At 38.6% G+C, this 24,788-nt stretch overlaps 1 protein-coding gene across 6 annotated transcripts in view; it reads right to left on the bottom strand.

Annotated features, from left to right (window-relative positions):
- LOC125681419 (fibrocystin-L-like) overlaps nucleotides 1-24,788 on the bottom strand; it is a 56,685-nt gene that overhangs the window by 18,706 nt on the left and 13,191 nt on the right. For all 6 annotated transcript variants that reach the window (XM_048921496.2, XM_048921498.2, XM_048921497.2 and 3 more), the window contains exons 12-49: nucleotides 24,495-24,763; nucleotides 24,030-24,121; nucleotides 23,732-23,891; nucleotides 22,600-22,729; nucleotides 22,196-22,339; nucleotides 21,746-21,906; nucleotides 21,314-21,541; nucleotides 21,060-21,190; nucleotides 19,968-20,137; nucleotides 19,404-19,558; nucleotides 19,137-19,290; nucleotides 18,294-18,448; nucleotides 17,856-17,978; nucleotides 17,652-17,757; nucleotides 15,067-15,324; nucleotides 14,748-14,869; nucleotides 14,439-14,574; nucleotides 14,154-14,349; nucleotides 13,733-13,980; nucleotides 13,043-13,399; nucleotides 12,601-12,905; nucleotides 10,664-11,816; nucleotides 10,420-10,569; nucleotides 9,869-10,031; nucleotides 9,521-9,677; nucleotides 8,801-8,957; nucleotides 8,356-8,435; nucleotides 7,315-7,444; nucleotides 6,978-7,131; nucleotides 6,583-6,794; nucleotides 5,127-6,348; nucleotides 4,338-4,629; nucleotides 4,074-4,242; nucleotides 3,628-3,909; nucleotides 3,214-3,477; nucleotides 2,599-2,847; nucleotides 1,999-2,169; nucleotides 242-472 (exon numbers count right to left, since the gene is read on the bottom strand). In XM_048921496.2, the coding sequence (XP_048777453.2) occupies nucleotides 242-472; nucleotides 1,999-2,169; nucleotides 2,599-2,847; nucleotides 3,214-3,477; nucleotides 3,628-3,909; nucleotides 4,074-4,242; nucleotides 4,338-4,629; nucleotides 5,127-6,348; nucleotides 6,583-6,794; nucleotides 6,978-7,131; nucleotides 7,315-7,444; nucleotides 8,356-8,435; nucleotides 8,801-8,957; nucleotides 9,521-9,677; nucleotides 9,869-10,031; nucleotides 10,420-10,569; nucleotides 10,664-11,816; nucleotides 12,601-12,905; nucleotides 13,043-13,399; nucleotides 13,733-13,980; nucleotides 14,154-14,349; nucleotides 14,439-14,574; nucleotides 14,748-14,869; nucleotides 15,067-15,324; nucleotides 17,652-17,757; nucleotides 17,856-17,978; nucleotides 18,294-18,448; nucleotides 19,137-19,290; nucleotides 19,404-19,558; nucleotides 19,968-20,137; nucleotides 21,060-21,190; nucleotides 21,314-21,541; nucleotides 21,746-21,906; nucleotides 22,196-22,339; nucleotides 22,600-22,729; nucleotides 23,732-23,891; nucleotides 24,030-24,121; nucleotides 24,495-24,763 (9,036 nt within the window). The remainder of the gene's footprint in view (nucleotides 1-241; nucleotides 473-1,998; nucleotides 2,170-2,598; nucleotides 2,848-3,213; nucleotides 3,478-3,627; nucleotides 3,910-4,073; nucleotides 4,243-4,337; nucleotides 4,630-5,126; nucleotides 6,349-6,582; nucleotides 6,795-6,977; nucleotides 7,132-7,314; nucleotides 7,445-8,355; nucleotides 8,436-8,800; nucleotides 8,958-9,520; nucleotides 9,678-9,868; nucleotides 10,032-10,419; nucleotides 10,570-10,663; nucleotides 11,817-12,600; nucleotides 12,906-13,042; nucleotides 13,400-13,732; nucleotides 13,981-14,153; nucleotides 14,350-14,438; nucleotides 14,575-14,747; nucleotides 14,870-15,066; nucleotides 15,325-17,651; nucleotides 17,758-17,855; nucleotides 17,979-18,293; nucleotides 18,449-19,136; nucleotides 19,291-19,403; nucleotides 19,559-19,967; nucleotides 20,138-21,059; nucleotides 21,191-21,313; nucleotides 21,542-21,745; nucleotides 21,907-22,195; nucleotides 22,340-22,599; nucleotides 22,730-23,731; nucleotides 23,892-24,029; nucleotides 24,122-24,494; nucleotides 24,764-24,788) is intronic.

Below are 24,788 nucleotides of genomic sequence, written 5' to 3'. Positions count from 1 at the left end.
ACATCCAGTATATCTCATTTTTGGTATCATCTTTAGCAAATTTATGTATAGAAACAAAGTCAAACCTCGTCATCTCAAACTCAATGGGACCGAGGAAAAACTTCCCGAGATATCCAAGGATTTGAGATATGGCAGGTAAAAATACCTTAAGAATAATTGGTTGGGACTTCCGAATCACTTTGACATATCCATAAAGTTCGAGATATCAGTGTTTGAGTTACCAAAAGATCAACTGTATTACCTGATCCCACACTGTGGTAGATGACGTTGTTTTGAATCTCTAGGTTGTTGGTTCCGTAGACACCGATGGCAATTCCTAGATTGTGATGGAAGCTGCACTGTTTAACATAGCACGGTTTGACGTTGGATATTGGAATGTCAACGAAGCTGAGAGCATGTCGCGGATCGTAGGTAGCAGTGTATCCTTCCTGTCCGCCGCGGAAAAATTCCACATTGGAAAGTCTAGCAAATCCTAAAATGCAACAGAAAACAGTCTTTTTTACAAATTTGTACAGTAATATGTACATTTCAACATGATTTTGCTAAGAACTGAAATTTCTGGTCTGTTTGCTAAGAACTTAAATTTCCGGTGTGTTTACTAAAAAATTTTAATTTCTGGTGTGTACGCTGAATAAATATCATATTACAAACTAAACAATAAGTCAAACGTTGACATCATAATGCAAATTCAAAATACAATTTGGAAGGCCATTATCATCCCTATTCTGTGACTCTCATAACTTAATTGCTATAATCTGTCAAACACAGAATTTTAAGTAAGAACACAGAGCTTTAAGGAATGGGATACTGTAATAATTGCTATGGTAAATTAATAAATAAAACACTTGAACAAAATGTGAACACAATGAGAAAAGAAGGTGAACACAATGTATAAGCACAAGGTGACTACAAGATAAGCACGAGATGAACAGATGATGAACACAAGATAAGTACGAGATGAACAGATGATGAACACAAGATAAGTACAAGATGAACAGATGATGAACACAAGATAAGTACGAGATGAACAGATGATGAACACAAGATAAGTACAAGATGAACAGATGATGAACACAAGATAAGTACGAGATGAACAGATGATGAACACAAGATAAGCACGAGATGAACACAAGATAAGTACGAGATGAACAGATGATGAACACAAGATAAGTACAAGATGAACAGATGATGAACACAAGATAAGTACGAGATGAACAGATGATGAACACAAGATAAGTACGAGATGAACAGATGATGAACACAAGATAAGCACGAGAGAAACACAAGATAAGCACGAGATAAACAGATGATGAACACAAAGTAAGCACAAGATGAACAGATAATGAACACAAGATAAGCACGAGATGAACACAAGGTAATCACAAGATGAACAGATGATGAACACAAGATAAGCACACGATGAACAGATGATGAACACAAGATAAGCACAAGATGAACAGATGATGAACACATGATAAGCACAAGATAAACAGATGATGAACACAAGATAAGCACAAGATGAACAGATGATGAACACAAGATAAGCACAAGATGAACAGATGATGAACACATGATAAGCACAAGATAAACAGATGATGAACACAAAGTAAGCACGAGATAAACAGATGATGAACACAAGATAAGCACAAGATAAACAGATGATGAACACAAGATAAGCACACGAACAGATGATGAACACAAGATAAGCACAAGATAAACAGATGATGAACACATGATAAGCACAAGATAAACAGATGATGAACACAAGATAAGCACAAGATGAACAGATGATGAACATATGATAAGCACAAGATAAACAGATGATGAACACAAGATAAGCACACGATGAACAGATGATGAACACAAGATAAGCACACGATGAACAGATGATGAACACAAGATAAGCACACGATGAACACAAGATAAGCACGAGATGAACAGATGATGAACACAGAGTGAACACAAGATGAACACAGAGTGCTATATAATTCAGTGTACCAGTGTAACGCCTGGTGGGATCAGCAGTAACACCAACAAGCACACGAGCTCCATACGAATCAGAAAACATGTTGGGGTAAACGGCTCCAATAATCTTGACATTGCGAGACAGAAGTCCCACTTCAGCTCTCATTGAGTACTTCTCACCATTACTGAAGGACTCTTCCATAGCTGCAAAAAATTATCATGAATGTGGCAAATCAAAAAGTAATTCACTTGATTTTTCTTTCTTCCCCTCCAACTCAATATTTATGTTACAAGTTCAACTCTTCAACAGTTTCTTTTCGATTTTGGCGAAGAAACCTATCACTTGCACCAGAGTTATGAACATTATTTTAGGTTCCTTATAGTACTTGATATGGCGAAATGACTCAAATATATCAAATCGTGTGTCCTGAACATGAATTCGCGTGTCGTCTGTTAATCAAGAGTTCTTACATGTATTTTAACAATAGAAAAATAAAAGCATATAATTTTATATCACGAGTTATGCCTCTCACGAAATTAGTTGATGATAAATTCCTGACGTATATTTAGGAATCTCCAGTAATATATTAACAAAAGAGATTTCGCTATAACTAGATCCTGAGCGTTACTCACAGATGTGTTTGTGTGACAGGGATTCATTCAGTGTCAGGCTCCTTTTGTCAGCAGATATTGCACTGATCTTGCGGACCTCAACCTCCCAAGCCATGTAGCTTGTGGATGTGATCACAATCTCGTCATTGACTGCCCAGTCCACTGTATCGGTCAGCGAGATCTGGTTAGCCCCCGATGCAGCAGTTTGAGACAGAGTTGTCCAGGTCACAGTGTGGTTTTTACCATGTATGTCCAGTCCTCCAAAGACCGCTAAAGCACAGAATACAACAAACTAACATATCTACAAATGGAATATCACTAACTTACAGAATAAAATTTATATACCATTAAACGTCAAAATGCCACAAATTGAAATTTAATTAATGTTTTTAAACACTGGTTGACTAAAACAGATTTTGAAACAGTCATTGATGCATACCTGCTTAAGCAGTATTCATATACAGTTTTGGCACAAATATTTCGCATCAATATCAATATTGCACACCACACTTATTCTTGAGTGTATCGAACAGTCTGTGGTCCAGGATTGTGCTCACTTTCAAATGTGTTAAACTCTGTACACATACATTCCTGTGTACCTATTATAGATGAAATCTTTAAATATTTTCACTGTACCAATGACTTTTGAGCCCACATTAGGGCCCTCTGTGACTGGGTAGGGGGCGGTGTTGGGATCACCACGTAAGATGATGGAGGCTTCGCCCTCAAAAGGTGCTGCTTCCTCACAGCCAATGATGAGTCGTCCGCCTAATATGTACAAGTAGGTCACATCAATTGTGTAAGAATTGGTTTTGGCTGGTCCATGATCAAGTTCTAGGGTTCCCTCAATGACCAATTCTGCAAAACTAGGGATGGGCTGGTCCAGAATCACCCAGTAACCTGCAAATAAGAGGATAAATGTTTAAACTGGAGATGATAAAATAAACTCAATGTGATTATCAACACTTTGAGAACAAATTCTTTGGATAAATATTAAATAAATTACATATAGGTATATCGTTCTGATCCATAAAGTCTTAGTGCACTGACCTTTAGGAATCTTGACCTTGTCACCCTGTTGAGGAAGTCCATATTGTCCATTTCCAAGGTTACCACCCCATCCGGGCGCTGCGGTCTGCCATGTTGCCACATCTGACCACTTGGTTGCATTGGATGGTCGGGTGCAGGTTGGGGGAATGGTATCTGGATCAGGGGGAGGGACGCAGTCCGTGTAGTAGCACTTGAAGGCAGTAACAGAGCAATCTCTGTCCTCCGCATAGACAGGCATTGCTCCAGAACCCCTCTTCTTCCTGCGACTGGTTTTACCAGAAACTGAAGTGAAAAGATTATAATTATAATCATACAGGAGCATCACTTTGAATACTGGTAATCTACATAATATATTAGACTGTTTTACTCACTTTTCATACTAGGTTCTAAATCGTTTGAACGTAATCAACACCAGTTATTAGGTACACAGGTGTGTTACTACTCACCTAAATAGCATAGTTCCATCTCCGAATCATGGAATTCCCAGTCTCCATTTTTATTAGTTCCATAAACCATTGGGGTAACTGAGGCATTATTAAAAGTGTTTCCATCCAATGAAAATCGATCAGGCTTCCTCTCAAAGCGTTGGCAGATCTTAACATTGTTGGATGGATCCTACATTTAGAAATTTTCAGTATGAAAATAGTGCTGAACAAAATCCCAAACCAAGCTTCCAGTATCAAACATACTGCACACTGATATTTGATTACCTCAAACTGGTAGAAAGTTGCATGGTAGGAAACATTTGTGATTTTCTCCCCATCTTCCCATGAAAATCTGTACGTCTCTCCATCAATGAGAGTTCCAATCCAGCCAGGCTTGTGTGAAATCCTTTTGAGTCCAAAGTCAGCATAGTCTGATCCGTAGGAGTTGTTGAGGATCATTCGTTGGCCCTCCAGTGACACAGGTTCGATATTGTTCAATGCCACACGGTGGAACTTGAGGGACCCGGGGCACAAACTAGCAGGTACCCCTTTGTTGAAGTTTGTATCGCTGGTGCAACTGAATTTAGGGAAAAAATGAACAATTTTCACATTACAAAAAACAAAATAAGATAAAGGAAAACTTTAGGCCCTAGTCATTTTCATCCACTTTTTAATTCCACAAATGGTTACTTAAGCAATGAATTATTATTTTTTGAAAGATGTTGTCTCATAACTGCAAAGGTGTGTGCATATAAATTGAATATGTTTGTGCATTATGAAAATTTCTTTGCGCATATTGTTGCAATTATAAGACTAGTCACCTTTCAAAAAATAATCATTCATTGCTTATATTTACATTTCCAAAACCTTCTTTTGATGTGTGCATTTTTTTTATCTATAATTTAAAATTCCTGCCTAATCCTTTGGAAGAGTAATAATTAACAGAACAGACACTGGAATAGCACATATGATGTACATAGTAAATGTAAATATTGATACTTAAGAGCACTGAGTAAGCTTAAATTCACCAAGATTGAATTGACCTTTGAGAACTTCCAGCTAGTGAATACTCACGATGAGGGTAGCGTGGCACTAGTTGGAGTGAGTTGGGACCCGGCTGCACCGCCCGACAGGGATCCATCCATATCAATCATCACAGCCTGCCATTTCCAGTCAAACTTTCCATGATTGGGAGAGTTGGTGAATGATATCTCTTTAAATCTGTAGGAGTATCCTCCACAATAAACAGTGCAAGTTCCATCAATCTTGGTGAGTGTGAAAGCATTACAGTTACTCTGGTCAAAGTTGTAGAAATCAGTGTTGATCACCATCATCCCATTACCATAAGGCAAGACAATCCCACCAATAGTGCAGTAGCTTTTCTGTCCTGACACTGCAGTCAGTCCGGGGCTGTTTGCTACCATAATGCTGTCTACGACTGCATAGCTGGCATTCTCCTGGTTCTGAGGAGAGTGCTTGATGAGTTTTCCTTCATAACCAGCCTTTTCGTTGTGGATCATGTGGAAATCGTGAAACTGCAGGGCTCCCGCATTGACAGCCTCTGCTCCTTTCTCGCAGTTCCACACAGTCAGAGACCTGAACTTTGCTACTTCATGTTCCGCAGCGACGTCGCAGGACCCATCCTTCCTCGGGTGATATTCCTGGAAGATCCACAGTCCAAACCATCCCATGGAGTGAACTGTGTTGTTCTGAAACTCTCCAAGGGGTACATGTCTTGGACAGATGTTGGGATCGAAGGAAGGTCCATCCGGGTGTTCGTGCATTCTGTACCAGAATCCAAAGTGAGTTCCCCCTGCGGCTGCATTATGTCGGATGGTGTTGTTAGGGTTTGTGACCCAGAAACAGGCTGGTGTGATATCATCGTTCAACAAGCTAGTGCTGGAAATTACAAAAATAGCCAAGTTGTACTGGAAGATGTTGCCTGTTTCAATACCATCCTCCAAGAAGAACGATCCACCCATGACGTTATAGATGACATTGTGCTCCACTAACAGATTATGGGTCTTGTGGACATTCACTGCTCTGTTGAATGTCTTGTGGAGACCGCAACCTCTAACATAAGACGCACTCATGTCTCCGTTCAAGTGCGAGTGAATGGGGTAGCGTCCTAGTCTGAAGGCCTGACCTACATGCGTGAATTCCACATATTCAATACGGGCAGTGGCCAAACCTAAATCAGGTTTTGGTGCATGGATCAGAATGTGACCACCAAACTGATCAGATCCCATCTCGTCTCCAAATCGACCCTGGAAACAGGTCTGGGTGGTAAACTCTCCTGCAGAAACATGTACATATAGTCATAGTCACATATAGTAGCCTAGGAAATCTGGAAAACTTCTCATTGCTAGCAGTAAATGTGCCTGTTCTCATAATTCTAAATCTATGGTAAAGGTAATGTTACATCTATTTCTATTTAATACGGATGTGTTTTCTAAAAATTGTTGAATTTCAAGTTTAAAAACTCTTAAGTTTGGAGAAGTGGTGTTTTTGTTTTCTTCGCTTAACCTACCCGTGTCGAATCCCGCTTCACACTTCGTGATGTTTGTGACCCACTCTGGGTCACCGTATCCTCGGAATCTGACGTTATGGGACAACAGACCCACCTCGCCTGCCATGTCCACAGTGGCAGTACCGTAGGTCTCTGTCACACGAACATGAGTGTACGTCAACGGGGAATCGAGAGTCACAGTTTTACCATCAGCTGAAACGCTTGCTACTCTCCTACAATACAAAAATCATCAGATTCTGTCCTCATCAGATTCTACACTACAATTTTTCATTGGTAAATAATTCATATGTGAAATATCGTGTTCTTTAAATTGAATCATCAGATCAGAAATTTAAAAAGCATTATATTAATCTGTGTGCTGTTTGCTATACTGGTTCTCTTTGTGCATTAATTACTTGGTTTCTGTCTCCTCCTGTGAGTGGCGATGACCTGTGGTGGCCAGAACAATCTGATCTCCTACTTCCCAGTCCACGCCCTGCTGGAGAGTGATGGAGGAGGATCCGGAATTAGCAGTGGCAGCCAGTCTTGTCCATGTTACTTTTGGTTTTCCTACACAAGTGCAAGCACATGCAGATTAAAATTCATTCTAATATACCTCTTTATGATTTATATAGCCAGTTTTTTCCAGGTTATTTTGTGTCTTTTAGAATTTTTCTGAATATTCTATATGTAATTTCTTCCTCTAGATACTGTAAATTGGTACACGTTTTTGCGAGTTTTTTAGGGACTGACCGTGCAGATCTAGGGTTCCTTCTCTGACGCCCAGTGATTTGGAGCCATAGATAGGAAGCTCGGGAGAGCGGAACACTCCGTGCATTGTGATGGTGGCCTGATGTTGGAATGGTGCACCTTCCTTTCCTACCTGAAAAATGGACAAAAAACTTGTCGAGCTTCACCAATAAATTCTTAATAGCCTTTCCATGTGTTGAATCAACATTAACAGAACTTAAACAATACATTTCCCCTAGAAATTCTTATCAAATACATGTTGGCCATTAGTTAACAACACATATAACAGAGTTTGAATTGATTTAACCTATTTCCCATAACTGGAGATTTCCTTTAAATTATTTCCACCATGGTTGCCATTTCATTCAGTCCTACTTGTACTGCTCCATCGCTCAGTGGAAAATGCCTGGACTCATAATAAAACACAGCTATAATCTGCTGTTTTTGTTATTGGGTTTTTTTTTGGCGTGTGGTTTATCTTTCACACACACAGCTATACTCTGCCTGTACTAATACTTTAATTCTGTAGTTTTGAAATCCTTGTTTATAATATCTTCTGATTCAATTGTCATAGGAATGCCTATTGCACATAGAATTTGAAATAATGAAATGCAGTCAAAGATTTTTGGGATACTTTTTTCCAAGAGAAATTACATAAGTTCTGGATAACTGTTAAATGAAAAAATGCTAATTTCACCCAGTAGAGAGTAGAACTGCATATTGATATTTTCACACTCCTGATGCTATTGTGTTAACTAAAAAAACACATCTAGATAAATATTTTGGAAGTTTGGTTATTCAATTTCACATCGATTTTCAACTGAAATACGACTAATTATTTGCTCTACATTTGATATATGTATTGAGCATGAAACAACTGTTTTTTTCTCAGTTGATTTATGAAGTACTCTTCATTGCACATGGAATTTTTTTTTTTTAAATAGCCCCAAAACTTCCAGATCTAAATAAAGGCGAGTACACTGTACAATATTCTGGGGGGGAAATGTTGCTTGTGACCTTAAAACACCACTATGTTAAGATTACCTCTAAGGCTCCATTATCGGTTATCAAGATGTATTTGGCATTGAGTTCAATGTCTTTCTCATCGAAGATCACTTTTCCTCCTTTTAACAGATTACAGAAAACATTCTTAATGTGACAAATATGATGTAATTAAAATATTATTATTGTACATTTATATAATGCTTTATCTAAATAAGACAATTACCCTAAAGTGTTTTAATTAAAAACAAACTAAAACAAAGAACAATAAATACTTAGAAAGGGCATAAAATAATACTAAAACAGAGGTTGCTTTTTTAAAAACTTTATATATAAATGCCGAATTACAGGTTAAATGCAAGTTTATAAAGATATGTTTTAAGTTTCCTTTTAAAAAACAGCTAATGAACATTCAACATGAAAATCAAAAATATCATCTATGGCACATACATCCGCCCATTTTCCTTCAACTTAAGTATGAGGATACCTTGAATGAGGAGCATGCCCAATATCGGAGTGGAAACATCCAGAAGAATTGTTTGGTTTTCCTGAATCACAATCATTTCTCCCTCCCCTGGCAATGTCCCGCCTACCCACGTGGTGGGGGAGGACCACACGTCAATGTATCTAAAGGCAGCGTTGGTCTGCAAGTGACATAATTATCTCTGAATTATCTAAAGGTAGCATTTGTCTGCAAGTGACATAATTATCTCTGAATTATCTAAAGGCAGCATTTGTCTGCATTAGTGATATACAGTGAAACACACTTATAATGAACACACTTATAACGAATTCACACTTAGTACGAAGTGATATTTATTTCCCTATGAGAGGAAAATAATGAAAATATTATTGGATATAATGAAGTTTTGTTATAATGAACTGTTTTTCGCTGGCCATAAAGGTTCGCTATAACCATGCTTTACTGTAATTATCTCTAAAGTATCTAATCACAGTAGTGGTTTGTAACTATCTCTGAATTGTGAGATTTCTTTTTTATATCTAAAATGGAGTGGCCTATAAAAGAGATTCATTTAAATCACTCAAATTTAAATTTAAACGATATCTTATTCAAGTGAATGGGATTGGGCAGCAGGCACAGCCTATTTTAACCCTCTCCCTATATCACTTACACAAAACAAAACTGAAATCTGAATGAATAGCACATATGTGTCTTGTTGGCGTTTCTGGCTTTAGGAATGCATACCTGATCAGCAATGCCATTGGTAGCCACCTGAAGAGATACGGCAGTGTCTATAGAACTTGATCTGGCACCAGTGGTACACGTCAAGGAGGTGTCACTAATGGTATCTATAGCACAGGCCACGCCTCCAATCTTCACAGACACCGCAGCAGAATTAGTTCTACAGATAAACATAACAGACTAGAAACTCAAAAGAAATGCATAGGCATATTCTGCAATAAGTTGGTGTTGGAAATGATAAGTATGTGGTATATTTAATCAATTCATTACACTGACTGCACCTCTTGGGTGTAGCCATCCGTGGAAAGTTCTCACGACAGGACATCAAATAAAAAAAAACAACAGCCTTACCCAAATCCTGTTCCTGAGACAGTGACTGAGGTACCCCCAGCAGTGCCGCCATAGGTGGGGTTGACTGACGTGATGGTGGGGGTGACAGAACTATCATAGGTGTAACTGCTGGCCAAAGTGTTTGTCTCTGATCCTTCTGTGGCCACCACATCACATCCACCAGCTGGAAACATGTAGGAGCAATTTCATAATACATGTAGTTTGAAGACATAAATGTAAATGGGTATGTGCTTTACTAATAATAAAAGCCAATCTAAAGAATTTCAGATGATCAATATGAACTTATAAGTGTAAAAAGAATTTAGATGGTCAATATAAACATAAATGTAAATACCATTTAGATAATTCTTAGTGTAAGTGACATTTAGAATCCCTATAAACTTCAGTGTACAACACATTTAGATGTTCAATATAAATTTAATTGTAATATCTTGTCCTGTACATACAAATTCATTAGTGAATGACTTTATATGATTGTGAAGTATTATTATACAATTAATACAGTATAGTGTTAAAATAATCATTGACTGTATCAGCATTTGAGTGTATACCTGCGTGAACAGGAGTTGAGCAAACAAACTGTGTGTCACTCTGACTGGCACTGGAATCCAGACTACAGGCCTGACCACATATAGTGACTGTGCTCTTTGGGGAGAAACCATGTCCTGTGATGGTCACTGTTTGTCCTCCTCCAAGACTTCCTGTTATCAAACAAACAAAAAAATAAACACAAATTACAGTTTTCAAATTTGAATTTTACATTTCCTAGGTATAAATGTCTTAGGACCAGCTTACCCGAAGAAGGGCTGATGCTACCAAGAGCTAGACTGTAGGTGAACTGATTGGAGTTGCTGGATACACCCTTTCCCACAACATCAACAACAACTGCCTTGGATCCTGCGGAGCTAACTCCCAGGGTGCAACGAATCTCAGTAGCTGAGGAGCTTGTCACTGAACAATCTGTATCACCGACTGACACCTTCACAGAACCTGAGCCAAACCCAGAACCAGAAATAGTGAGGGTCTGACCAGGGTTTCCTGATTGAGGAGTGAGGGTGGTGATTGTAGGTGTGGCTGAGGGGTCATAGGTGTAGGTCACGGAGCCATATGTGACACCATCTGAAACCACTGCAACAGTTGCGGATCCGGTTCCTGCAGGAGTGGTACACTGAATAGCAGTTGATGTTACATCATTCACTGTACAGGCATTTCCTCCAATTGTTACTGTTGTCTTGTTTGCTACAAAACCATTTCCAGCAATTGTGACTAAAGCACCACCATTGGTACTTCCAGAAGATGGGGTGATAGAAGTCAAAACAGCTTCACTCTGCACTTTGACTGTGGTGGCGGCCCTGCCAACGCCGTCAATGACAACAGAAACGTCTTGTGAACCCACAGGGACTGTTCCCACGGTACACTGAATCTGAGTGTTGGTTACTGCAGTGACTGAACAAGAGGCATCTCCAATGGACACCGTAACAGCTGATGCAGTGGTTCCAAACAAGGTTCCCTCAATGGTGAGGGCAGTGGAGGAACCTGACACGGAGTCGGGGGTAACTGAGGCAACTGTTGGGGTAGAGGTCTGAGCATATCGTATGGAACAACTGAGCAAGGGATCCGAACACTTGGCCTCCAAGTTGTTTCCATTGCTGGGAACCTTAACAACCAACGGCTTAGAGCTGTAGGTGTTGAGGGAGGGAGCTGTACAGATGATTCTGTCATAAGTGACACTGGTAATCTCACAAGTGATGGCATCAATCGTGACCACTGTATTGGCATTGAATCCTCCTCCATTGATGGTGAGAGTGAAGCCACCTTTCATGGATCCCTCCTGGGGAGAGTAGGAACTGACGTGAGGGAGGAGGACAAAAGTAGCGACCTTGGATGTGGCCAATAGAGCATAGCCACGATTCAGGACAGACACTTGCAACTCCTTCATTACTCCAACCTGTAATTATAAAAAACAAATTTTGACCTACAGGGTCTAATCAAACTTCAGTTTAAACACTTAGTATCACAAAGGATTATTTGGATCTCAAATCATTTTCCTATAAATCACTGACTGAAAGTCAAAAAATAAGACTGTCAGTGATTTCTGCTAATTGGCAATAATAATTGATATTTGAAATATATACAGTGAAACTTCTCTAAACCGGCCGGCTCTCGGACCGGAAAAAACAGCCGGTTTAGAGGGATGGCCGGTATACCGAGAATTTAGCATTATAGACGTTTTATCTCAATATTCACAAAGTAGGTACTGTTCACTTTGATCTGGTGATCTATGATCAATTATCGGTGGAGATTAAATTAGTCCCCTTGTACCTAAAGGTAATTATGAATTACAAGAAATATTCTCGCTGAAATCATCTAATTTTAAACTGAAAATCTATAACAGGATACATAAAGAAAGCACAGAGGCCTATTATTGGAATTCCTCTTACCTATAAAAATTCTGTTTACATTCATCGCTTATGTCATTAACAATTTTGTTTAGACGTTTTTCAAAAGTACAGTAGTAAATATGAAATTGTAATTTGAATATTTCTTTGGAATTTTAAGTCTATGAAACCAAGAAAATTAATCTATCTTTTAATAATTATCATTAACAGTCATGAGTTTGTTCTTTATTAACTACCGCTTATATCCATATGATAGTATGGTGAAACAATATGGCATTTTATTCTGTATTCATTCAACTATATATATATATATAAAAGTCAGGCAACACTTACTCCGGGTTGTGTTGATCCATCAACATTGCAAACCAGACTGCCAGCCGAGGCAGAGGAGACAGAGCAGGTGTAATCACCAATGTCAATCTTGTGCTGGCAACCAGTGGCACCGAATCCTGAACCGGACAGTGTGATATCCTGCGCTGCATGTCCCTGGTCATGGGAAATGCTGGACACAGAAGGTGAACGGCAAGTCTCGAAGGAAAAGTGGAATTTACCAGCAGAGCCTCCAGTGGGCGGGGCATCAGTGCAGCCCGAGATAGAAGAGGTCACCTCACAACCAGAAGCAGCCGGATCAGCGACACCTGTTGGTGATCATAATCAAAGGGAACACACAAATTACAAAAATGTAAGCTCTGACAATACGGACACACAGGAGTATTTTACTCAAACTGATACAACAGGCGTGATATTTTAACCAATTCACTTCCTACTTATTCACCTGATGTAGTATCATACTCTGCCTCATATCCACCGAGTTTAAGTCCAAAGTCTTCCACAGACTGGGGTCGTGACATGGCCTTGATAGAACCCCGGAATGCGATCTTACTGTTGGCATCCACATAGTCACTCCAGTAGAAAACATCTCCAGTCCTGGTCACCTGGTATTTATAAGCTCCAGAGGGCGTGCCTGCTCCACTGGAGAATCCGGAGCTAGTGGTTGCCACTGCTGTCTTGGTCTGGTGAACACCGATGTTGATTCCAGTCACACCATCTGCCACTGACCACTTCCACTCAATATAGTCACCAACGTGTACATCTAATGTCATTGGACTCCATGCATAGCCCACTCCATAGGCTGCAAAATTATAATACCCAAGATTCATCTACTTCCTTATCAAACAAAAAAAAATTATCCAAATTCTAACAATCATCTCTCATTTCGTCAGAATCTGCGAGTGTCTCAACATATCGAATTCATTGTGATATTTCAATATTCATCTCTCATTTCGTCAGAATCTGTGAGTGTCTATTCATATCGAATTCATTGCGATATTTCAATATTTATTAAATACTTAAGATTATCATGATACATTTATACATACAAGTCAATTTTACAACAACAACCCCCATTTTCCCAAAGTGATTAGAGATCTAGAAAACCATTTAGCAGCATCAAGAGAAATCTTACTGGCACTAGCTCCTTGATTAGAGACCTGATGGACTTTTCCGGTGGCTTCAATCTGACATTTGAATTGTGTGTCGGTGACGGTACCCACAACATCACATTTATAACTGCCCATGTTGGCCTTAATGTTAGAAGCAGTGTTACCGAAACCCTGTCCCGTTACAGTCACAATGGTACCTCCATACAGAGAACCACTGCGGGGGGATATGTTGGTTACTTTCAGTCGATAGGCAATGCTCTTGGTGCTGGCTCTGCAACAACAGTAAGATTAGAGTATCTAATCAAATTCAACTAAAGCATTCTGCTGCAAATGCATTTCTAAGATTTACATACATGTATATAAAAATGCATGCATTTCAAGTGTCTTGAAACTTTTTGCCGCATCACTAAGGAAATTGAAAATGAATTGTATAAATTCCCTTACGAGTTTGCTGCGTAACCATTATTGCCAACAGAGAACTTGATGACATGGTCTCCTGCAGCCTGAGCTGGTAGAGTTGCCTCCACCTGGGTATCGCTGTACGAGATAATAGTGGCAGGCTCACTCCCAATCACAAGAGTGGTGCCAGCTGGCTGAGTAGATCCAAAACCTGTACCCTGTAGGACCAGGGTGCCACCTCCTGCATAATGCGCCACAATTAATGAAATGCTACTTCCAATTGTACATATGATTTACATGAAACAAATCTGGATTTAACTGTACACATACCTGTAACACTGGATGAAGAAGGAGACACAGAGTTGATATTAGCTGTCAAGGCTGCATCGTAATTGAACTGTTGAGAAGCTGTCAAGGTCGTACCTGCCTGGGCCAAGGTCACTGATGCACTGCCTGGAGTAGATGCCTTTAAAAAAAAATGCTGTCTGGTATTTATCCTCATTAGCTGTTAGTTTCTATTCCCAAAAAAAGATATCAGATTAAACTTCCATTGTTTCATGATAGCTAATTGTCATAAACAATTGATAAACAAATTATAACTGCTGTCATGTAGAAATTACAACTGTTGAGTTGACTTACAGAGGGGGTGAGACAGACAATTTCTGATGTGGTGGCCGTCACTACAGTACATGTGTCTGTGTTGACTGCTACTACAGCTGTGGGAGAGAATCCTGACCCTGCGACCGTCAGCCGAGATCCACCTGTATACAAAAATACATATCAAACTTGGAAATGTACAATCATAGCCTGCTGTTTACAGAATGATTTTTGCTTTAATTTTAACTTTACAAAAAATACGGCATGATTTTGACCAGTTCTATATTTTCTGCACTAATGTCTGATTTTAAAAACTTCTCACATTGCTTGAATATAATCTTGACACTCTATTTCTACTGACCGGCTAAACTGCCACTTGTTGGAGTGATGCTGGTGATCCGTGTGTTATAACTGAAGCTGAAGCTACCGCTGGCCAGTCCTACCCCGGCAACATTGACCTCTACCGCGTGGCTTCCTGTACCAGCCCCCACAGTACACACCAGCTGGGTGGACGAAGCAGAGGTCACTGTACAGGCCACTCCTCCGATGGTGACCGAATTATCAGCTGCTGATGCTCCAAATGATGTACCAGTTATTGTCAGGGAGTCTCCAGTGTAAGCTGCACATGCATACATCGAAATGTAAATTCTGTGTTTTATATTCTGAATAGTCTTCATTTATGTGGCTGTATTGAATTTTAATGACAAGTTTCGATGACTGGATTGAAATTTATCACAAATTTGAATAACTGAATTCAAATTTTACATGATTGTATGGAAATTCATTACAAGTTTACATAATATTCTCAGCACTCAAATTTGCAGAACTGTCTATGGTTGTCAGTAGTGTACGTTTATCCACTTGTCAATAGGCCTTTCCGAAAACGTGAGTTATCTCTCTTTGTATTCTTACATTTAGTGTGAATATGACAACTTCCGGGTAGTAACACAGTCAGACTGCGCATATATAATATATATAGTTATATTAGTATGGGCGCTGTTCAAAATCGAGAACAGTTGAAATCATTTGTACGAGTGAGTTAGAAAATGTTAATGGAAAAAAAGAAGAAGAATTTCTTGATCGAGTCGGGAGTGATTTTCGGGGGGAGGGGGGATTTTAAAAATTAAATTGGAAATCACCCAGACATTCATTTGTTTACATATGTATCCAATAACGACTGACATAATTATTTTGTAGGCAATTTTTTTTATTATAGATATTTAAAACGTCGAGTGTCTGTGGTGAGAAGATCTTGCATACATGTAAAATGCCCCCCCCCCCCCTCTTTTCAAAATAAAAAAAATCAATTAAAATAGGGAATCAACGCTTTCATTGTTTTATCAGGGCTAAATTTATTCCACCACCACCAATCGACTCTTTCAAAAATAAACCAGATTGCAATCATTGGGTAACTTTCTCCAAAGTACCTGGACGTGCAAATCATATTGTACACTGCAGCATGAAGCTAGGATTGTTAATATTAACTGATATGTTTAAAATGCAGTAAAATAGGTAACTAAATAATATTTTTTATTAATTTTGTTGAATATTGCTAGACTGATATAAATTATTTTTCATAGACCTGTGTCATCCCGGAAGGGGGGGGGGGGGCCATATTCTCAAATGTACTCTCTGGGGGATAGGTAAGTTTACCCCCCCCCCCCCCCCCTAATACAATGCTTTTGACGTCTCTGTATCTTCCCTCTTTTATTCGTTTTAGCCCCCTTGAAATCTACTTGATTATGTATAGGCACGTATCGTGTCATAAAAGAAATTGCAATGACAGACTTAGACACCCCCTTTCGCCACAAATTTACAAAATAATTTGAGTAAAACTCCGAATATTTTACTCAAAATGGCTGTATTTACAGGTACATACTCTTGCCGACTATAAATTCAGGGTGTTCAATTATACGTTATTTTATTTTCAAAGCATTGCATGTCAGTTTAAAGATGGTTTGTGACGACGAAATTCTTTATGGTTATACTTGTATTTGAAACTGTATAAAATTTGTGGGCAGACAGCTGGAAATCTGTCAGTGGCCTCTGCTTCATTTACAAGTAGGCCTACAGGCTGGGTTAAATTTTACTCACCAATCGAAGGAGATGAACATTTTCAGAATCCAGATGTGTCAGTCCGACATACCTAGACGTACATCGTGGCAGAACTTTGATCACTGAATGTACTACATTGATATTGAACAAGTAACTTCTGATATCTTATTATAAATCTGACTGTATTAAAACACGGGCTAAAGATCCTGAGGAAATGTATGCAATATATGACATATACTAATTTCAGTTATAAAACACGTGAAATCCTGGAAAATGGGGGGGTTAGGGGGGGGGGTTAGTTAGAATAATCTTACTGCGTCTCGGGACAGGCCCGTCGTAGGAAATTACATCACTTTAACGATAGAACATCCTATCGGATAGGAGGGGGGGGGGGGGTGTCCTCCTCTACTTACAACATTGATTTTCTATTATTTTTACAGGCAAAGTTGGTTATTTTCACGTGTATGAAGTAAACCTATGCATTGGGATCTTTTATTAACGTTAACATATTTGTTGGCGTGATTACTGTAAAATTATACAGCATTATCTTTGCGGCCTTCTGCACTGTTGATAATGACGCTTCTCGAATATACTACCCGGAAGTCTTAACCTACTGTTACGCAAGCGTACTACGTTCCGGATCAAGGAAAGATAACTCATGTTTTCGGATTGGCCTATAAAAATTGACTTTATAAGGCACAACTATTTTCCACAATAGTTTTACTTAGAGGTAGGTGTGACTGTCTGTATTTTACCTGAGGTAGGTGTGACTCTATTTGTCTATATTTTACCTGAGGTAGGTGTGACTGTATTTTACCTGAGGTAGGTATGACACTGTTTTGTCTATATTTTACCTGAGGTAGGTGTGACACTGTTTTGTCTATATTTTACCTGAGGTAGGTGATATGGCTGAAACTACAGGAGTACTGGAAGCTTGCCATTCAAATTTGCAGGTACCCTCACAACGAGTGGGAATATCATTCACATAGGCAATCACCTGTTTATCAAACAAGAAAATAGCATGTCATCTGTTGTTGCAGATACAGTGATGATAAATTGAAATCAAAATAAAATTCTATAGAAATCTGGCAGTACCTGAGGTGTGGATTCATAAGTTCTCAGCATGTCTCCAGGGATAGGGTTATACCACAAACCTCCATTCTGAACTGTCTGTATGGTGGCTGCGGGGGAGATGCCTCGTAATTTTGTACCATCCACCTAAGATATAAAAATCCAGTAATTACATCGAGATTTAGTGGCCATTTAGAATACTGTCAACATATATATTTCCATGGAATCATAATTTCGTGAGTTATCATTTTTGGATTGATCCACAGTTTCATATCCACATGATCAACAGATCCATATGCATCTCAGATTCCACTGAGATACATATGGAGCTATACTTTAAGTCCGCTGGTAGGAAATTATGTGGAATTTTTGTGACCATGCACGAACTTAGCAGAAATAACAAATGTTTTCAGTACATGTTCTTTACCATTGATTGGACATTCTAAAGACTTGTTAGCATACCGTGGCTGCTGGGAGGTCACCCATCCGGCTGAGCCATGTGACCTGCCACTCAAATTCTGCACAGTCTCCTTCCTTCTTCACGTGGACATTTCCGATGTTTGGGATCGTCATCAACAAGTCTTTCACCTCTGTCTCCAGAGCTTTAGCTGGAATTTCTGAATAGAGAACAAACATTCAAACAATTATTCAAAACTTTCCATGTATCATTCCTTATTTAAAAGCATGAGTATCATACTGATTATAGAATTAATGAATGAAGATGTAAAAATGATCTGTAGTATTTATTGATCAAGTCAACTTTGATAAATTTTATTTAATCTGTGAAGTTATTTGCTGATGAAAATTAAACAAATGCTGTAGGAAATCTTTTTTTCTAAATTTTGTTTTTACTGAATTTTTTTTTGAATGATGGAAAATCAAAAGTTGCTGTTGTGGTATGATTTTTGTTGATTTCCTGAATATATCTACAATCCTCTCCAAACAGGATAGACTATAACAAAAAACAATATGCACAGCCAATGTGACAAATATTATTAACATCATGCAGAACAAAGTTAGCAAAATGTTAATTTAATGTTGGGCTGCCACGTAACACTTCCACCATGAAATCAACATCTATTCTTTCTCAAACTGCTAAACGATCATCCAACAGAGTAAAAGACTTTAGCATTTCCTACTAACTTGGTCATCAAAAACAAGTACAATAACCTACCAACAGAGTAAAAGACTTTAGCATTTCCTACTAACTCAGTCATCAAAAACAAGTACAATAACCTACCAACAGAATAAAAGACTTTAGCATTTCCTAACTCACTGTCATCAAAAACAAGTACAATAACCTACCAACAGTTTTTCCTTCAAATGTAAATCCAACAGTTCCTGTGACTGGAGGAGAAGCAGCAGATGTTCGGCTGGTTGTCATGGATACAGTACTTCCTGCTTTGGTTGAAGTTGAAAATGAGGCTGATGTGGAAGCCACCAGATCTGACTGGGAGGCCTGGATAAAAAAAATAAACAAAGATCCCAATTTATTTTCATCACATTTACTAAATTCTTTCAGAATACCTTTTTTTTTTAAAAAAAAAAACTTGTAAAGTTTAGCAAGCCTACCTGTGCATTACCCAGCCCAAGCAGGGGGATTCCAAAGCTGCAGTTGTTAGGTGACATGGTGATGGTGTAGACTCCAGCATTCTCCTCCACCTGGAGAGTCTTCATGGGGAATCCCCCCGGTGTGGCCCCAACCATTCGCTGTTCACGGATACCCTCTACAAATACACAAATCATACACAGATTCAAAGGGTCAACCATGCATATATATTACTTCCATCAACCAGTACCCAGCATTACATGTAGCACTACTAGACAGATCATACTAAAGAAGCAATTCACAAATAACTCAGTAAATCATATCAAAGCTACTACACTCAGTAAATCATATTAAAGCTACTGTAGCCATCTTTGAAAACCAATTTCTTTAGGAATACAAAAAATCTTTGTGCTAAAAAGTTGGTGACTGAAGATCAAAGAAGTGAAAAAATGTGCAAAGTTTGCACATAACATGAGCTTAATCCACTAGGTTGAGCTAAGAAAATCAATAATGGTATCTCTTGTTCTGCACATTTATGCCAGGTCAATTATGAATATCAGTGAATTTGATCCGACATGTACCATTACCTTGAGTATCAGTGGCTAGGTCACTACGAACAACAATCACAGCATCTACTAACAGATCATCAACAGCGTTGTCTTCACGATACAAGTTCATTTCTCTGGCCTCAAAAGAACTGCCATCTGTTTTCAATGTGGACAGGGCATCCAGGATATCCACACACACATAGTTCCACCTGTAGCAATTTCAAAAACAATTTCAGCTTAAAGTCATGCAGATTGAACCCCTGGTGTAAGTTTAGGCCTATATACCTTGTGTTTGCGTTACATTTAAGTCTGCTAATAGCGTACTTTAAACCAACTCTTATTCACATGCAAGAAATTTTCTCAAGGTTCATGAGAACCTCTTCATTGTGAATATTTCTCACCGTGAACCAGGCCTTTCATGTATGTTTTGTGTACGTTTAAGATTAGCTTGCGCATGGTTATGAAAATTAGTCGCCACATCAACCAATTCCCCGCTGGTAAATTGCGAAATAAAGTTGTTGTGAATAAAAGTCGGTTTACAGTATCATATTACAAGTCCAAAGTAATTTTTCTCTTCGTGACCACTGACCTCAAATATGGAACCTCAAAATGTATACATGTTTTCTTTGACCATTGTTTACTTGAACTAGTGAATTCATCATTGCATCACAATCTTGCATTCATCATCTCTATTATTCTTTTTTGACCAATAATCTTCAAATGTGTAGGTTTCTTTCTTTTACCACTATACACTAGCTCAAGTACCAAAGACTTGGTCCGGCGGTTAAAAATGATTAATTTTGTTGCATCACAAAAATGCCCTTCATTTCTAATTATGTATAGGAATTATGAATATGTAATGTATAGATGTCTTTCGCAAACAATTGTCCATAAAAGTACTGAATATGAGATTTGAGGGTTAAAATTGCTGGAGATACCATGTTACACAAAAGTGTTAACAGACAGACAGACAGACACACACAGTGATTACTGAGGTTCCTCCATCTTCGATGTTCTAAAAATGACAGAATACAAGTTCTGAACAATCCTTAGTAAGCATTCTAGAGGGTTGGTCAGTACACAGAGGTCTACACCTACACTGGGAGTAAGAAAAAACTAAAACATGCATACTTTGTCGATGCTGCAGCATTGGCTATGGTCAGGTAGTTGGTGGCTGATTCTGTAGTCAGTTTCGTCTTATCATAAAAATTGTAATTCACTCTAAGAAGTGATTTGATCGGACCAAAGTAGGCAAAACACACCTGAAAAAATGGAGCAAAATGCAACCTTATAAACAAAGGATAAAAAACAATGTTTTCCAAATATGGGAAATTTCTAATACAATTTAAACTCAAGATTTGAAGCAAAATACAGATTTTTCGTACCACTCCATACTGGGTGACACTAATGCCCAGTTTCTTATCTGATGCCTTATATATAAATTTGGGGTTTATGATGGCATGTCGACCACAGAAAGGCGAGACGTAGCTGATAATTTTTCCCATGGCTTCAACGGCTTTCTGGTCTTCAAAATCCTGAAAATATTTGTTGTCACCGGCAACAAAGGTGGATGGGCACCTCACAGAAAACAGCCCCTCTACTGCAGCTTGGACCTAAAATACCACAGTAAGGCTTTACATGATGTTTAACATTACAGTATCATTTCCTTAGAATATATCACAATTAGCTGGTCTAGCTAGATGGATTCTCAATCATTTCAACTCAATGGGAAAATATTGAAGAATTTATAAACCTTTAAATTTCAATGGCTATAATAGATAAATCAAGACAAATGAAGACATTTCTGTGAGTCTTACATCACCAACAGGACCTCCGTATGTGAACGCTGGAGAGATTTTGCCATCCATACTAAAGCGGACGCTCTTTCTTCCGGCCACGCCTTTCTGGGTTTCTGTTGCGCTGACCGACAGCGAACTTCCTGTTACGTCAATCTTCGTTTGAAGCATTGGAATGTCTCCTGAAAGAAATACATTAGCAACATATTGTTATGAAACATACAACAAAAGATTTCTGAATATTGCTTTATCAAATGTGGGATCTACAAGTTTGCTGTATTTTATCTAGCCAATTATACTGAAGTCAGTACAAATTCACTAATATGGTTATTTAAAGATGACCACCTACAGGAGAAGGAATATACCCTACCCTGCCATTATCACTGAATCTGTGAGACTGATTACTGTTAAATTCGGGGGGGGGGGGGGGGGGGGGGGGGGGGGGGGGAGCACTGGGGTTCATAAACTGACCTAAAGCAGAATTGAATGTGATTTCGAAGGTGTTGCTGGTGGAGCCGGTGGTGGCACTGATTGACACTGTGTCAGGGGCAATGACAGGAAGTAGATTCAGGGCTGCTTCAATGGCTGTTCCATCACTGCTCGCCTTCAGGGGACCTATCAGGAGTTTAAAAAAGTAGACATATTGTAAATTCAATTTCAAGTGACATATCTACATGAACATTTTCCAATGTTTGAAGACTTCTTGGTTATTTGGCAAAAGAGAGACAAATAAGTCTTACTTTGTGTACAATTACATCAAAATTTGATCTAGCTGTTTACATGTACAGTAATGTACAGTGTGATAGTATAATTCCTAGATTACCTGTTTATGTGTACAGCAATATGAATAGATATATGATAGTTACATTAGTTACCTGTAAAAACTCCATACAATCCCAGTCTAAAGGTGATTTGCTCATTTCCGCCAATGTTAGACACCACTACTGTTTGTTTCTCAGGAGTGTAGGTTTCGTCTTGGTCATTGAAATTGGATAAGCTCACAGTCTGTAAAACATGCATGTAAAATTTGATAATTCTTTAAGCCAGAAAAAACTTGAGTCACTCTCAGTTTAGTTACAGGGTGCAATGAACATAAGAAACTGTTGACACTAACTCCTTAGTGCCACTTTATTTCAAATGTGACAAAAGAATCGATGAATATCTATGATTAAATTTTAATTACACATTGAAAACTGCCCAATCCAAGAATAGAGTGAAAACTGCCAACATCGACACCTGTGGAATCCAATTTACTGGGTATTCTGACCCTTATATTCATTCTTGTTTTCATACTTTCATTGTTTTTTACACTGTTTATTCCAACATACTGTATTCCAACAAAATATGTGTCTCCCAATGAATATCGGATTAGACAGGTTTCACTTAATGTCTCCCAATGCATGTCAGATTAGACAGGTTTCACTGTACTTAATGTCTCCCAGTGTGTGTCAGATTAGACAGGTTTCACTGTACTAAATGTCTCCCAGTGTATGTTGGATTAGACAGGATTCCCTGTACTAAATGTCTCCCAGTGTATGTTGGATTAGACAGGATTCCCTGTACTAAATGTCTCCCAGTGTGTGTCAGATTAGACAGGTTTCCCTGTGCTTAATGTCTCCCAGTGTATGTTGGATTAGACAGGTTTCACTGTACTTAATGTACCCCAGTGTGTGTCAGATTAGACAGGATTCCCTGTACTAAATGTCTCCCAGTGTGTGTCAGATTAGACAGGATTCCCTGTACTAAATGTCTCCCAGTGTATGTTGGATTAGACAGGATTCCCTGTACTAAATGTCTCCCAGTGCATGTTGGATTAGACATGGTTTTCACTGCATAAACTAGAGCTGTCCATATTGAAACTAAGATATTCTAATCTCCAAGAGTGGGTAGGGGGAGGGGCATAATTACACGTAGATTCCTTTTTACAAAGCATGGTTTTGCTGCTTGTAATTTTACTCAAACTGACTAAACTATCAGCCACCTGTGCATTTAGTGATGCTTGCATACCTGAACTTCTTTGACCTTTGTCGATGCAACTTTGACTGTCTGTTTCTCCTGGTCAGCTGATCCACACATCTGGTTAGATACTGGCGAGGTGAACATTTTCACTCCCACCCGTACAAAAGCCCCTCCAAAATATTCTCCATGTAAGATCATAAGGTAATATCTAAAATGGAGCACCATAACGACTCTCTATACAGAAAAATTATTTCAAATTCTTGATAGCTGAACAACATATGAAATGTTTTTGAGACGTACTGTTAGTTTGATCAGTATAATGAAGTGTCTGAAAGTGAAGTCTTACTTTTTGCCTGCAGTTAGCGTAACCAGGGTAGAGGCTTGTTCTGAACGATCAAAAAAGCTGTTAGAGTATTTTGAGCAAGTAGCGATCTTTTGCTGCAAAGAAAAAGGATCTGATAATATATACTGGCATATGATACTATAGTACTGGCATTCAAAATAAAAAATGAAATGAAACACTAAAGAAATCAACATAAAGGAATTCAGTTTCACATTTGATGGTGGCCTTGCATCTGTAGTACAAATGTAGAAATTACATGGCTGGACTGGAAATCAATTCTTGGACCCCTGCATTACCAGTTAAAGTGCTCTAACCCACTAAGCTGTTTAGGTCAATATCCACAGTCCATCAATTTTACTACACATAATTATGTCTTAAGAGTTGAAATGGTCCAAGTTTTATTTTTAAAAAGCTGTTTAAAATGGACCAAAACCTTTACATGATTTCATTTCATGACAGTGAACTTACTTTATCCGCTGCATTTTCTGACGTACTAAAGTAAAGTGCTGCGTAGTTGTCACATTTAATGAAAAATCTGTACGAGGAATTATGGGAAGGAATGAACAATCCACTGAGACGTGAAACAAAGCTTTTGTTTGAATTATCCTCGAAATATGTCTCATCAACAAGGGAGGAGTTATAGTCCGAGGCTGAGCTGTCCATGGTTAATACATCATCGATGGTGTCGAAGGTCTTGGCAGTGCTCGTCCAGGACTCAAATAGCAAACCTCTACTACCTACAAAGAGCATTTTCTTGTTAAT

Source organism: Ostrea edulis, chromosome 2, assembly GCF_947568905.1.
Source record: "Ostrea edulis chromosome 2, xbOstEdul1.1, whole genome shotgun sequence".
Taxonomy (NCBI): Eukaryota; Metazoa; Mollusca; class Bivalvia; order Ostreida; family Ostreidae; genus Ostrea; species Ostrea edulis.
The sequence above is the reverse complement of the archived record's forward strand: the minus strand, read 5'-3'. Positions and strand labels throughout refer to the sequence as shown.